General features: G+C 41.6%; 1 protein-coding gene across 1 annotated transcript in view; it reads right to left on the bottom strand.

Annotated features, from left to right (window-relative positions):
- The window catches only part of LGALS8 (galectin 8), a 25,655-nt gene extending 20,442 nt beyond the window's left edge, over positions 1 to 5,213 (bottom strand). Inside the window, exon 1 of the mRNA XM_007452938.1 lies at positions 5,110 to 5,213. Coding sequence (XP_007453000.1) covers positions 5,110 to 5,154 — 45 coding nt within the window. The 5' untranslated portion in view covers positions 5,155 to 5,213. The remainder of the gene's footprint in view (positions 1 to 5,109) is intronic.
- Between the last annotated feature and the right edge of the window lie 8,466 nt (positions 5,214 to 13,679).

Below are 13,679 nucleotides of genomic sequence, written 5' to 3' on the forward strand. Positions count from 1 at the left end.
GGGAGAGGCCACAGCAGTGAGAGGCCCGCGTACTGCCAAAAAAAAAAAAACGGGAGGACTGTCAATGTCTTTAACATGGAAAAATAAGGAAGATCCCCCCAAATGATACTAAAATGGATATCATACCCTCTGATCCAGTGATTCCACTTCTACAGATTTATCCTGTAAAATACTAGCACATGTGCAGAAAAATGCATCTACAAGGATGTACAGCACAGCACTGGATACAATCATAAAAGGAAATAGCTCTTTAACAGGGGACTGGTTAAATAAGTTACAGTACATCCATACAGTGGACAAATTATGCAGCCATTAAAAATAAGTGAGTAGGGCTTCCCTGGTGGTACAGTGGTTGAGAGTCCGCCTGCCGATGCAGGGGACACGGGCTCATGCCCCGGTCCGGGAGGATCCCACGTGCCGCGGAGCGGCTGGGCCCGTTAGCCATGGCCGCTGAGCCTGCGCGTCCGGAGCCTGTGCTGCGCAATGGGAGAGGCCACAGCAGTGAGAGGCCCGTGTACCGCAAAAAAAAAAAAAAAAGAAAAAAAAGAAAAAGAAGTGAGTAAACTCTAAATATGCTGGTATCTGCAAAATGTGTTAAATGAAAAAAAGCAAGGTATAGCAGTTCATACAGTATGATACATGCATGTAAAGACAGGGTATACAAAAGGTGACACACACAACACATGCACACACAACACACATATTCTCAGGAAGGATATACAAAAATCTGGGAGGAAATGATTGCCTTTAGGGAGGGCAACTGAGCACCAGGTAGAAGGAAAATTCATGTTTTAATGAAACCCTTAAATACTGCTTGAATTTTTAAAAATGATTTACACATATTTTCTTTATACTTTTAAAATAATAATAATAAAGGAAAAGCCACTGAGTTTGATGACATCGATGAATTTAAAATTTTAAAGACAGATTATCTTCAAAGTGTTAGGGGCTTGACAGTGTGGAAGGATACTGAGAGAAATGGAAAACCACAAAACGGAAGCCGGTTTGGGAAGGACGATGGGAGTTTCATTTTGAACTCACAGTCTTCAAGGGCTGGCAGGGCATCTAAGAGGGCTGGAGATTCACCCTGGGTGAGAGGGCAGAACTGTACGCAGACTGTATGCAGACTGTACACAAACTGTATTCATATTCTGGTCAGTGAAGACATCAGAGAAATAAAGATGGACACTGAAGACAAGATTGATAAAGAAATTAAGAGAGTAAAAAATCAGAGGGCAGGGAGGGATAAATTAGGCGCTTGGGATTAATAGATACACACTATTGTATATAAAATAGATAATCAACAAGGACCTACTGTAGAGCACAGGGAACTCTACTCAATATTCCGTAATAACCTATGTGGGAAAAGAATCTGAAAAAGAATATATATATATATATATATATATATATGTATAACTGACTCACTGTGCTGTATACCTGAAACTAAAAGAACATTGTAAATCAACCATATTCCAATATAAAATTTGAATTAAAAAAAAGCATTAGGATTCAGAAAAAAAAAAAACAGAGGGCAGAGCCATGGTGAGGAAATTAAGGCAGCAGAAATCGACTCTCTCAAGATGGAGGTCAGGGACTTTCCCTGGTGGTCCAGTGGTAAAGAATCTGGCTCCTGAGGCAGGGCACACAGGTTCGATCCCTGGTAGGGGAGCTAAGATCCCACGTGCCGTGGGGCAACTAAGCCCGAGTGGCACAAACTACAAGTACAAGGCCCACACACTCTGGAGCCTGCGCCCCACAACTAGAGAGAGAAAACCCGCACAACTCTGGTCACAACTAGAGAGAAGCCCGCTCACCACAACGAAAGATCCCGCATGCTGCAACTAAGACCCGACACAGCCAAAACTAAAAATAAATAAATAAATAAATAAATAAATAAGATATTAAAAAAACAAAAAAGGGAAGTCAGCAAAAGAAGAACAAGGGAACAAAGACGGGGAAGGACCTTCAGAGGTTAAAAAGAAAAGATTTTATTGTTTTGTCTTGTAAGGTTAAATTGCAAGGTAGAAACAGAGGTATTTAGAATACTAAGGAAAAAAGGATCAGTGTGGAAGTAAGGTTCTGAAGGAAATTGGAACCAATGAGTTTTACAGGGCAAGGTGGGATTAATGTTAATAAGTGGTTTATTAACTAGGAGTGACAACCAATCGGTTTAATTTCTAAATAACTTCTCAACTAACACTTAATCACGTTTTAACTCTATAAACAGCAATAATAAAATATTTAAGCAGATACTGAGTTGCCAAACAAGAGATTTCACTGAGGGCATTTCTGGTATGAAGATACCGTCTTCCAAATTATTCACTCAATTTGAGCGGAAAGAAAACTGAGCCGGCCTCCTCTGGTGGCGCAGTGGTTAAGAATCCACCTGCCAGTGCAGGGGGACACAGGTTCGAGCCTCGGTCCAGGAAGATCCCACATGCCGCGGAGCAACTAAGCCTGTGTGCCACAGCTACTGAGCCTGCGCTCTAGAGCCCACGAGCCACAACTACTGAGCCTGCGCATCACAACTACTGAAGCCCATGCACCTAGAGCCCATGCTCCACAACAAGAGAAGCCACCACAATGAGAAGCCCGTGCTCTGCAACGAAGAGTAGCCCCCGCTCGCCACAACCGGGGAAAGCCCACATGCAGCAACAAAGACCCAACGCAGCCAAAAATAAAATTAAATTAAATAATTTTTTAAAAAAAAGGAAAAGAAAAGTGAGCCGGACTTTTTTAAGTCTTGGAATTCTATCAACTGAACTAGTCAATGAAATATACTAAGTAGGAAAAAATTACACAGGCCAGTTATACAATTTATCTTTTCCAAGAGTTAATGTGGACAGAGGGCTTCCCTGGTGGCGCAGTGGTTGGGAGTCCGCCTGCCGATGCAGGGGACACGGGTTCGTGCCCCGTTCTGGGAAGATCCCACATGCCGCGGAGCGGCTGGGCCCGTGAGCCATGGCCGCTGAACCTGAGCGTCCGGAGCCTGTGCTCCGCAATGGGAGAGGCCACAAGAGTGAGAGGCCCGCGTACCGCAAAAAAAGAAAAATATGGACAGAATTTGTCTACCACAATTTTTAAAATATATTTTTAAGTCATTTTATTGAATTAATTTTAATAACACTGTTTTACCTGGTTGGCAGCTGCCCCAAACCAAACTAAAACAAAGCCACTGTGAATGCTATTCAACATCCTCAAAGTAATCCAGCTGTTTTTGTATTTGGAATATATTGTTACAATAGTTACACTTTTTTTTTTAATAGTTACACTTTTGACATCACATAATAGAGCATACTATATTATTCAAAAAGACTTTATGCATTTCATTTAAAAAATCATTTTGCAAGAGGCTTCAGCTTTATCATTGCCATTCTGTACTTCATGCTCTCAAAATAAAAAAGTGCCCTAAAGCTAAGTTTTTTACTGATATTAATGAATAGTATTCAGGGTTATATGAAATAAAATTTAACATTTTACGGTATAAGAGGCAATAAATGTGGACCAAAACTTTGGAAACATTAAGAAATAAAAACAGAAAGATGCTTAATAAAGAGTATAGCAGAAACTCAATAAACACTTCCCTGTTGTTGAACTGATCACTAACAAAGTAACCAGAATGCAACAAAATATTTACTTTGGAAAGTTATCATGACCCATCCTCAGAACAGCACAAGGCCACCAGGAGCCCTGAATGCAGCAGCTGCTGGAAAGCAGCACTACTTCTGCAGGCCCCTGTCCTCAGGAAATGAAATGTCAGCTGATTTTTGTTTCAACTCTGTAGTCGAGGGTGCTAACCCCAGAAATTACAGGAATCATCATTACACTCTAATACCAAGACATGCAGGAATTTTAAGCTATAAAATTATTTTCTAAATAACATTCAAATAAGACATCTCTGTGATGAAGGGCAGAGCCGAAGGGCATTAACCCGACCATCCAAGCCTCCCGGCTTGCACCAACATTACTTCAGTCCCCCTTGGCAGGCAGTGTTTTTGTTTTTGTTTTTAAATCTTCGCAGAAAGTCAGTCTACAACTTTGAGATGTTTTTAACTCTTAAGATGCGCAAAATTATTTTAAATGTCTAGCTGACTTCAAATTCAGCAAGTCTTCCTTTTTAAACATACTACGATTGAAGGCTATTTCTTCTAAGCCTCATTCCTGCACAATGACAGTAAACCTTAGGGGGGAAAAAAAGAGCTACAGCTACAAAGTAAATAACAAAAAATTGAATCCACTTACACTAATAAGACTGGTTTAAAGCCTTACTTGAAGCCTTACCAAGAATCTCCTATAAAGGGTTTACAAGAAAAAAACAAAAAACGGCAGCAACTTTATCTCAGACCTAAATTCAGCATTCAGCTTCAGACACATGGAAACTAGACATTTCTAAAGATTCTCACGCCACATGAAACTGAAAAAGTTCATTACTTCCCAGGACTTACACTGAAATTTCCAGCAATTACATTCAGGGGTTCCTGGACCAGCCTGAGGCTGGGACATGACCATTTGTTTTTCTCATTCTCCATCTCACCACTGGCTTTTGACATTCCTCTGCTCAACTACCAAGCAGGATTTGAAAGGCAGAGGGAAAAGCTGAGAAATTTAACTTCTCGTGAACAGGTCTAATTAAAAAAGAAAATTAAAATGTGTAGACAAAGAAATCCATTTTCCCCTGAAAATTATGTCTTACGATAGTCTGAGCCTTCCCTCCACCGTCCTCCCACGTTCTCCGTTCATAACACGTCTCATCGTCTTATACAGTTGACCCTTGAACAACACAGGTTTGAACTGTGCAGGTTTGAATCCACTTATACTCAGATTTTTTTCAATAAACACACACCACCTGATGGGCGGTTGGCTGAATCCTCAGATGCAGAACCTCGGGTACCGAAGAGGGCTGACTAGGGAACTTAAACATCTGTGGAGCTCCAAGGGCTGGATCTGGTTTTCAGTCAGGGCCCACTGCAGTCCCACCACATAGCAGGTGCTTTATGTTTACTGAATTTTACTTCTGCCCCTACCCCCCAGCAGTGGATAATTACTATCCAGTTGGACTTGCTCTCAACCCCGGCACAGGCAAAAAGTGACTTTATAGAAATCACTTACCGGGTTATAGATGACATTCTGTAGACTGTTTAAGGACAACATCATTCTTTTCCACCTTATTGTTGACTGGGGTCTCTCTTTTGGGTATGGTCTAAGATTTTAAACAAGTTTCATTTAAAGAATTCCCAGACTGAAACTGAGGCACTTGACCTGTGTAAAATCAAAATAGAGGGAAAGAAAAATAAGCACCATTTTTCTTCATAACTATTTTTAAGTACATAAATTATTTTACTGATATTTACCAAATAACAGGATGTTATAACAAAGATCTGACTCCAGTTCTTATCTAATGTACTTTACTAAATAATTTTGGATTATGAGTACAGGAAATATTGATTTTAAAACTACATCAGTAGAAAACTTCTAATTTGGAAAATTTATTAAAAGTACTTATTACTGGGAGTTCCCTGGTGGCCTAGTGGTTTCACTGCTGTGGTCCGTGTCCAATCCCTGGTCGGGGTACAGGGATCCCGCAAGCCAGGCGGCACAGCCAAAAAAAACAAAAACAAAAACTTGCTATTAAAATACTATATCAAATAATAGCAAATACTCCTGTACAGCTATCTGAGATATTCATTTAACTTTTCTCATCTGTATAATGAGAATAACAGTATTCACCTCACAGGTTTGTTCTGCGGATTAAATGAATTAATAAAGCAATGGAATAGTACGTGCTTTATAAGTTTTATCTATTGTTATTAGTAGAAGGGATTGCTCTTCCTCCTCCAAATTAAACAAGTCAAAAGGAAAAAAAAATCCAATGCCTCAAATATTAATTTCCATGTGGCTAAATAAAAGATAAAAGCTTTAAAGGTAAAAGTACCCATCAGTACTACACATAACAGCTCCAGGGAAGACTTGAAGACTAAGCAGAACCAAAAGAGAAATGAAACTCAAGCTTCCTACATTTTACTTCCTCCGATTCTGTCATTATACCAAAGGGCAATACGCACTGGTCACATGTATTACTTTTTCTCTGTTACGAAAAAACTGCATCTCCAACCCTGGATGTAACATAAACTGAGTGGTTAAGTTACAGCAAGAGGTGTTAGCTGAGCAGATGCAGGTTGTGAAAGAATTCACAGAAGTATTAACAAGGGAAGAAAAGAAAGTTTTTATTCACTTTCCAAGGGAGGAGAGGGGCCAGACACATAGAGTGGCATCGGCCCTGAAAGGTGGCGGTCTGAGTCTTTTAACGGGTTTCAAAGGGCAAAGTGCTGGAAAGAGCGGGTGGGTTCATATCTATTTTGGCCCACAGTTGTATTCTGGCTTGCTGTGTTTCTATAGGATGTGGTTTTTCTGAGAATCTGTAACTTTCTGTCTTCAGTAATTTTTCAGTCCTTGAGTGTCTCAAAGAGACATGATAGTGGCCTTTGACAGGCATTACTCTATTTTGAACAATGTCAGATGGGCTCACAAGAGGGATTTTGCAGGTGTAATTAACATCAGCTGATGTCAAGATCGGGCGATTGTCCTGGATTAACTGGTGGGCCCAATGTAATTACATGAGCCCTTAATAAACAAAGAAGCCAGAGAGATGCGGTAGCAGAAGGAATCAGAGATTTGAAGCCTGAGAAGGATTCAACACATTCTTGGTGGCATTTCGATGGAGTGCGGGTGGGCACACACGGAAACTGCAAGAAGGAAACAAACCTGGAAAACAAACTAAAGTATCCCGGAAGTTGATTCTTCCCCAGAGAATAGAGCCCAAACTGGATAACACCTGAACTTCAGCTTGTGACACCCTAATCAGAGTACTCAGCCTGGTCCCCCTAATTTTTTGATCTAAGATCTATTAAGAAAATAAGTGGGTGTAATCAAAACATCAAGTTTTATGCGCTAAATGTATACAATTTCTATTTGTCACATATACCCCAATAAAGCTGGGAAAACAAAAAACCTGTATCCCTCTTGGTTTATAAATGTAACCCCATCTATTAACTTACACATTAGTCAAAACCTCAAAACTGTTTTGCTCCATCAAACTCGCGAAGCATCAACAAGAGCAAAAACAAAGGATACAGAGATGCCACAGCCACATTCATAATTTACATCGTTAGTAGAGAGTGACCCAATTTAAGCCACGGGCCCGCGTGAAACCAATCATTCCCAGAAACATCCACAGGCACGGGTCCTGGTGTTATTAACTCTTCGTTCGCTTCCCAAGAAGCCATCACGATGCTGTTGCAATTCAGAGGACAAACGTTTCCTAACGTTTCACATTGCAGTAAATGACTCTGCATCTCAAAAGAGGATGTTCAGAGACCGGGAGGGCCACGGAGGTCTGTCATTAAATTTAAAGAACCCGTCATTTAAAACACCAAGAAGGAAACGTCCCCGGATTCCACTGCGCGAAGGCGGCGCTCGCTCCCGGGCGGGGAGGTCGCAAGTGCGAAGACAGCACCGGACGAGGCGGTGGTCGACAGCGGGGCTTCCTCCGGGGACAGCGCCGGTTTGCCCGAGGGCCGCGACTCCCGACCATCCCTTGTCCCCGGGGCGCAGCGCGCGGGGCACTGCCAGCCGCCCAGCCAGACCCTCCGCGGTGAAGACCCGCGCGACGGGCTACCGGAGCCGGTCCCGTCCGTCTGACTCTGACACGGGGCCAGAAACACCGCATCCCCTCCTCAGCCGACTAGCCCACCGCCGCGACCGCCCTCCGACTCACCCCGGGACCGGCGTCGCGGACGCTCGGCGTAGGAGGCTCCTCTCAGGCCGCGGCGCGTTATCCGGATTCCCGGCCGGGCGTGCGCGGGCGAGAACGGGAAGCGAGAGGAGTCAGTCCGCCGCCATTTCCTGGTTCGCGCCCCACTGGCGTCGCCGTCGGCCTTGCGTCTGCGTGCGGGGCGCGCTGGCGGCTCCGCTGGGCTAGTGGCTGGTCCGCTGCTGGCCGCTCCCCCGGCGGGGCGCCCTGCACGGCCTCGGGGACTCGGACCGCCAGTGGCTTGCTGCGAGACGAGCGGAGAGGGAGGGGGCAGAGTGTGTGCTTCCAAAATTCCCGGGTGGATCTGGCCGCCTCTGCCCCGCCGCCGGGGTTGGGGGGCCGGGAAATGGGGAAGAGAGAAGGAGAGACCTTCTGCTCCCTCGGCCCGCGTGTCCGCGGCCTCCAGGGCCGGTGTGGACTTCGCACAGGCCCCGCCTCGACCCGGTGATGGCCGAGAGGGGCCCACGCGGCCCGAGGGGCCGTCTGTGACCTTCCCTGGTCGCCCGGCTCAGCGGGGTCAGTGCCAGATATTTCTCAAGGTCTCCTCCCTTGTCTGCCATGGGTTAGAGTCCAAACAGTACATACAGTGCAATAAAAGAGAAGCTGACTTGGAGGCATCCCGGTGCCTTGTTTGCCACACCTTTGGGTGTAAATAAAATGCGGGGGGAAATGGGTTCAGTATAGCTGGACTGAGTCCAGCCCGGAGCCCCCATCCAGTGAGTCTAACTGCGGCTTATCTGCCAATTTTGTGTGTTGTTGTTTTCTAAGTTATATACTACCCCGGGGGAAATGTCAGCAGTATTGAGCACAATTCTGAGCACGGTAGATGTTCAGAAATAACCAACTTTTTAGGCAAGTGCCCATTGGCTGTAAAAAACGTCAGCGAGAAATACAAATAAAGTTATGTAAGCTACCTTGAACAGCTGGTACAGTTTGTTTTCTGTTAGGGATCACAAAGTTCTTATCTTCCTACTTGTCTCTACTTGATTTTTATGCACGTTTCCTTTGAGAGACATGTTTTGGTGTCCCTGCTCTGGGCTTTCTCCTCTGTAGCTTTGCGTTTTATTATTTTTTATTTAAATTGAGAAATTCATTACACACCCAATACCATCGAACTCACATTCTGATTCCCTATTACTTTGCCCTCCTATTCATTTTCCAAGTTTGCTTCACTCTTTAGGATCCAACTTCAATAGCTGTATTTAACCTTTAACATACACTGCCTGGGATTTGTACTTATCTTTCTGTGTGTTGTGTTTTATCTATCCAACTCGAATTTAAATTGAGAAGAGGAAACGGTCTTAAATATTCCCCAATACTTAGTGTAGTGCTTTGCATGAAGTACACATTCTGTAAATATTAGGTTGAAATGATAGGTTATTGATAAAGTGAGGAGCAATTGAATGTCTTCACAACTTTGCCTGGGTTGATTACCTCCCCCCTACAAAGTAAGCTGAAATAAATACACATCAATGCTCCACTTCTTTGGTAAGTAGAATTTAGGTATAAATGGGACTGTGCAAAAGGGCCAGAAATCCTGTATTGGTGCAGTAATTATGGATTAAAAGATCCACAAATCCAGAGAATTTATCTTAGAAAAACCCCTTCGTTGGTCCGGTTTTGTTCAATGAGCTCCGTATGTTTTTTATATCTTTTAGAATCAACAAGTATGTACTCGATGTCCGCCATGACAAGGCACAGTGACAAGTATACAAAGGGCTTTGTAATAGTTGCCGTACCGGGCCCTCTAGACGCAAAAAAAAAAAAAAATATATATATATATATATAGGATGATGTATAATTGGGAGCACTTGTTTTTGTTTTTGCGGTACGTGGGCCTCTAATTGTTGTGGCCTCTCCCGTTGCGGAGCACAGGCTCCAGACGCGGAGGCTCAGCGGCCATGGCTCACAGGCCCTGTCGCTCCGTGGCATGTGGGATCTTCCCAGACCGGGGCACAAACCCGTGTCCCCTGCATCGGCAGGCGGACTCTCAACCGCTGCGCCACCAGGGAAGTCCTAACTGGGAGCACTTGGGTGGCTACATTAGTTGCATGCCTAGGAAAGCTTCTCCAAAAAGGTAAAGTTTAAGTTGCTAGTGAATGAAAGAAAGGAGGCAGCTAACCAAAAGGAAAAGACAGTTTATGGCGTGGGAGAAATATCTGCAAACAATGGGCTTAATTTCCAAAATATATAAACAGCTCAATATCAAAAAAACAAAAAACCCAACAACCCAATCAAAAAATGGGCAGAAGACCGAAATAGACATTTCTCTAAAGAAGACATACAGATGGCCAACAGGCACATGAAAAGATGCTCAACATCGGTAATTATTAGAGAAATGCAAATCAAAACTACAATGAGGTACCACCCCACACCAGTCAAAAAGTCCGCAAGTAACAAATGCTGGAGAGGGTGTGGAGAAAAGGGAACCCTCCTTCACTGTTGATGGCAATGTGAATTGGTGCAGCCACTATGGAAAACAGTAGGGAGGTCTCTTAAAAACTAAAAATAGAGTTACCATATGATCGAGCAATCCCACTCCTGGGCATGTATCCAGAAAAGACAAAAACTCTGATTTGAAAAGAGACATGCACCCCAATGTTCATAGCAGCACTATTTACAATAGCCAAGACATGGAGACAACCTAACTGTCCACTGATAGATGAATGGATAAAGAAGATGTGGTACATATATGCAGTGGATTACTCAGCCATAAAAAAGAATGAAATAATGCCATTTGCAGCAATATGGATGGACCTAGAGATTAATACTAAGTGAAGTAAGTCAGAGAAAGACAAATATATCACTTCTATGTGGAATCTAACAAAAATAATACAAATGAACTTATTTACAAAACAGAAACAGACTCACAGACATAGAAAACAAATTTATGGTTACCAAAGGGGAAAAGGGGGGAGGGATAAATTAGGAGTTTGGGATTAACAGATACACAGTACTATATATAAAATAGATAAACAACAAGGTCCTACTATATAGCACACGGAACTATATTCAACATCTTATAATAACCTATAATGGAAAAGAATCTGAAAAAGGATATGTATATGAATCACTTTGCTGTACACTTGAAACTAACACAACATTGTTAACCAATCATATTTCAATTAAAAAAAGAAAAGAAAGGAGGCAGCTACATGAAGATCTTGGGGGAGAGCATTGTCAGCTGAAGGAACAGCTAATGCAAAGTCTCTAAGGCTCTTGAGAATACATTTAGTGTGTTCAGGCACAGAGAGGCCACCAGCACGGCTAAGCATAATAAAAGAGGGGGAAATTATATGAAATGAAGTCATGGAATTTGATGAGGTCACCTGGGCGAGTAGATAGACGGAGAAGTTGACCTAGGACAGAGCCCTAGGGAGATTAAAAAAAAAAAAAACAATAAAAGAGGCTGGGAAGAGGCGACCATGGAGACCTGCTGAAAATGTGTCTTAGCAACCAAAGAAAGGAAGTGTTTCAAGAGAGTAGAACAACCAGTTGCAGTGTTAAGAGGTCAAGGAACACAGAAGTGACCAATAGATTTAGCAACATGGAGGTCATTGGGGACTGACTCTGAAGTGGGTTGAGACGTGAGGTAAAGTAGTGGGACTAATGGCTATAAGTATCTCAAGAAGTGTCGCTGTGAAGAGGAACAAAGAAGTGCAGAGGCTAGGGAAGCAGTGGGGTAAAGGGAATATTTTGATTGTCTTGTTTTGCTTTTGTTTGTTTTTTAAAAGAGACGATACTACAGTGGTGACTTTTAGACTTTTATCAAGTAAACCACAATAAGAAATAAATACATTTAGGGAACCTAAATGTATTTAGTCCAGTGGTTTAGTCCTAAATTTAGTCCAGTGGTTAGGACTCTGTGCTTTCACTGCAAGGGCCCAGATTTGATCCCTGGTCAGGGAACTAATATCCCACAAGCCATGCAGTACAGCCAAAAAAATAAAAATAAAAATAAATACATTTACATTGTGACTTGTTACCTATGTACTTAAAATTATGGAAACAAAAATTTCACAAAACGATACTCTTGTTATGCATGAAGCATTCTTTCATTTTAAAAAATATTGCTTATAACTCACTAAAATGTTTGCAAGACTTGATGTTACAAATTATTTGTAAATAATTGCCTTAGACTTCCAGAGATGAAGGGATCATTTCTGGTTGGATCAATTTCTTTTCCATCTATCTTTTTTTTTTTTTTTTTGCGGTACACGGGCCTCTCACTGTTGTGACCTCTCCCGTTGTGGAGCACAGGCTCCGGCCGCACAGGCTCAGCAGCCATGGCTCACGGGCCCAGTCGCTCCGCAGCATGTGGGATCTTCCCAGACCGGGGCACAAACCCGTGTCCCCTGCATCGGCAGGCGGACTCTCAACCAATGCGCCACCAGGGAAGCCCCTCCATCTATCTTTATTGTCCTCTTTCCTTACCCAAGAAACCACATTCACAAAGTACAAATTTAGAAATAGTGTGATATAAAAATATTAAATATACACACACTACTATATATAAAATAGACATACAACAAGAAGCTACTGTATAGTACAGGGAACTATATTCAATATTCTGTAATAACCTACAATGGAAAAGAATATGAAAAAGAATATATATATATAACAACAAATCACTTTGATGTAAATCTGAAACTAACACAACACTGTAAATCAACTATACTTCAATTAAAAAAATTAAAATGTGAAGTAATATATATTGCCCCAATCTTCAAAAAACTAGTAAAAAAAAAAAAATCACATGATTTTAGACTTATGAATTGAAACTGTATATACACTTGTTACTTGGCAGGATTAGTTGACTAAACAAATACCTGCCATATTTTGTCAACAATGTGAACTACGTTGTTTCAAGCTAGGAAACACCTCTGGTAGTGATTTTGCTTATTATTGTGTTGCTGTGTTATTTTTGTTATTATAATAATAGTAATTTTTTAAAATGTTGGTCTTCCATTCATTAAATGGTGGTGCCATTGATGGGAAAATATGCTCCCAAATCAATAAGTTTGAAATACAAGTTAGATGTGATAAAACATTGTAAAGAACTTTAAATAATTACTTTGATTTTTTTCACTATGAACTTAGGAGCCAGAACTTTAGACCTTTTAGCAATAATAATGATAAATAAAAGCGATATTAAAGTAAAAATTTGCCACAAAAGTTATAGACTTATGAACTCTGAGAACACATACTCTGTTCCATTTATTCCCATGGAAAAATTAGTCTTGAACTATGCAGGTTTTAAATTATGCAGTCTTTAGTAGTGCATTCTTTACAAAATCACAGCACTCATATTTCTCATGCGTATGTCTGCTGCCCAGGGAAGTCTTCATGGTTGGCGTCATCTTCCTCCTCTATCTTCCCCATTCTCAGTGGACTCATTTCCTCTTTGAATTGTCATGCTTTGAACTAATGTCTCCCACACACCAATATTAGTACCACCTATAAGGACTCAAACTCTTTTCTCACCCTCCAGACACCCTGTGTTCAGACTGATCAGGCTTATTACCTCTTACGTTCTACAGGATCATGTCCCAAATCTAGTCCTTTCAGGTGTGAGAAACAAGCTTCTAGAACTATGGCTCTGTCATAAAATAAAAGAATCTTGGAGATGGGAGAAATCTTCAGAGTAGTGTGGATTAATTTATCCCAGTGGCTCAAAGAATGAGATGCTGTCCCATTTTTAAAATACTTTTTCTTGAATGGCTTGGCACACTATGGTATGTTAACTAGAAAATGTTGTATTGTTATTTGACATGAAAATATATCTGAAATTATCCAAAAGTCAAAACAAAATAGAATCCTTTAGAAGTTTATATATATATATATATATATATATATATATATATATATA

This window comes from Lipotes vexillifer, unplaced genomic scaffold (assembly GCF_000442215.2).
Source record: "Lipotes vexillifer unplaced genomic scaffold, Lipotes_vexillifer_v1.1 scaffold1088, whole genome shotgun sequence".
In the NCBI taxonomy this organism is placed as follows: Eukaryota; Metazoa; Chordata; class Mammalia; order Artiodactyla; family Lipotidae; genus Lipotes; species Lipotes vexillifer.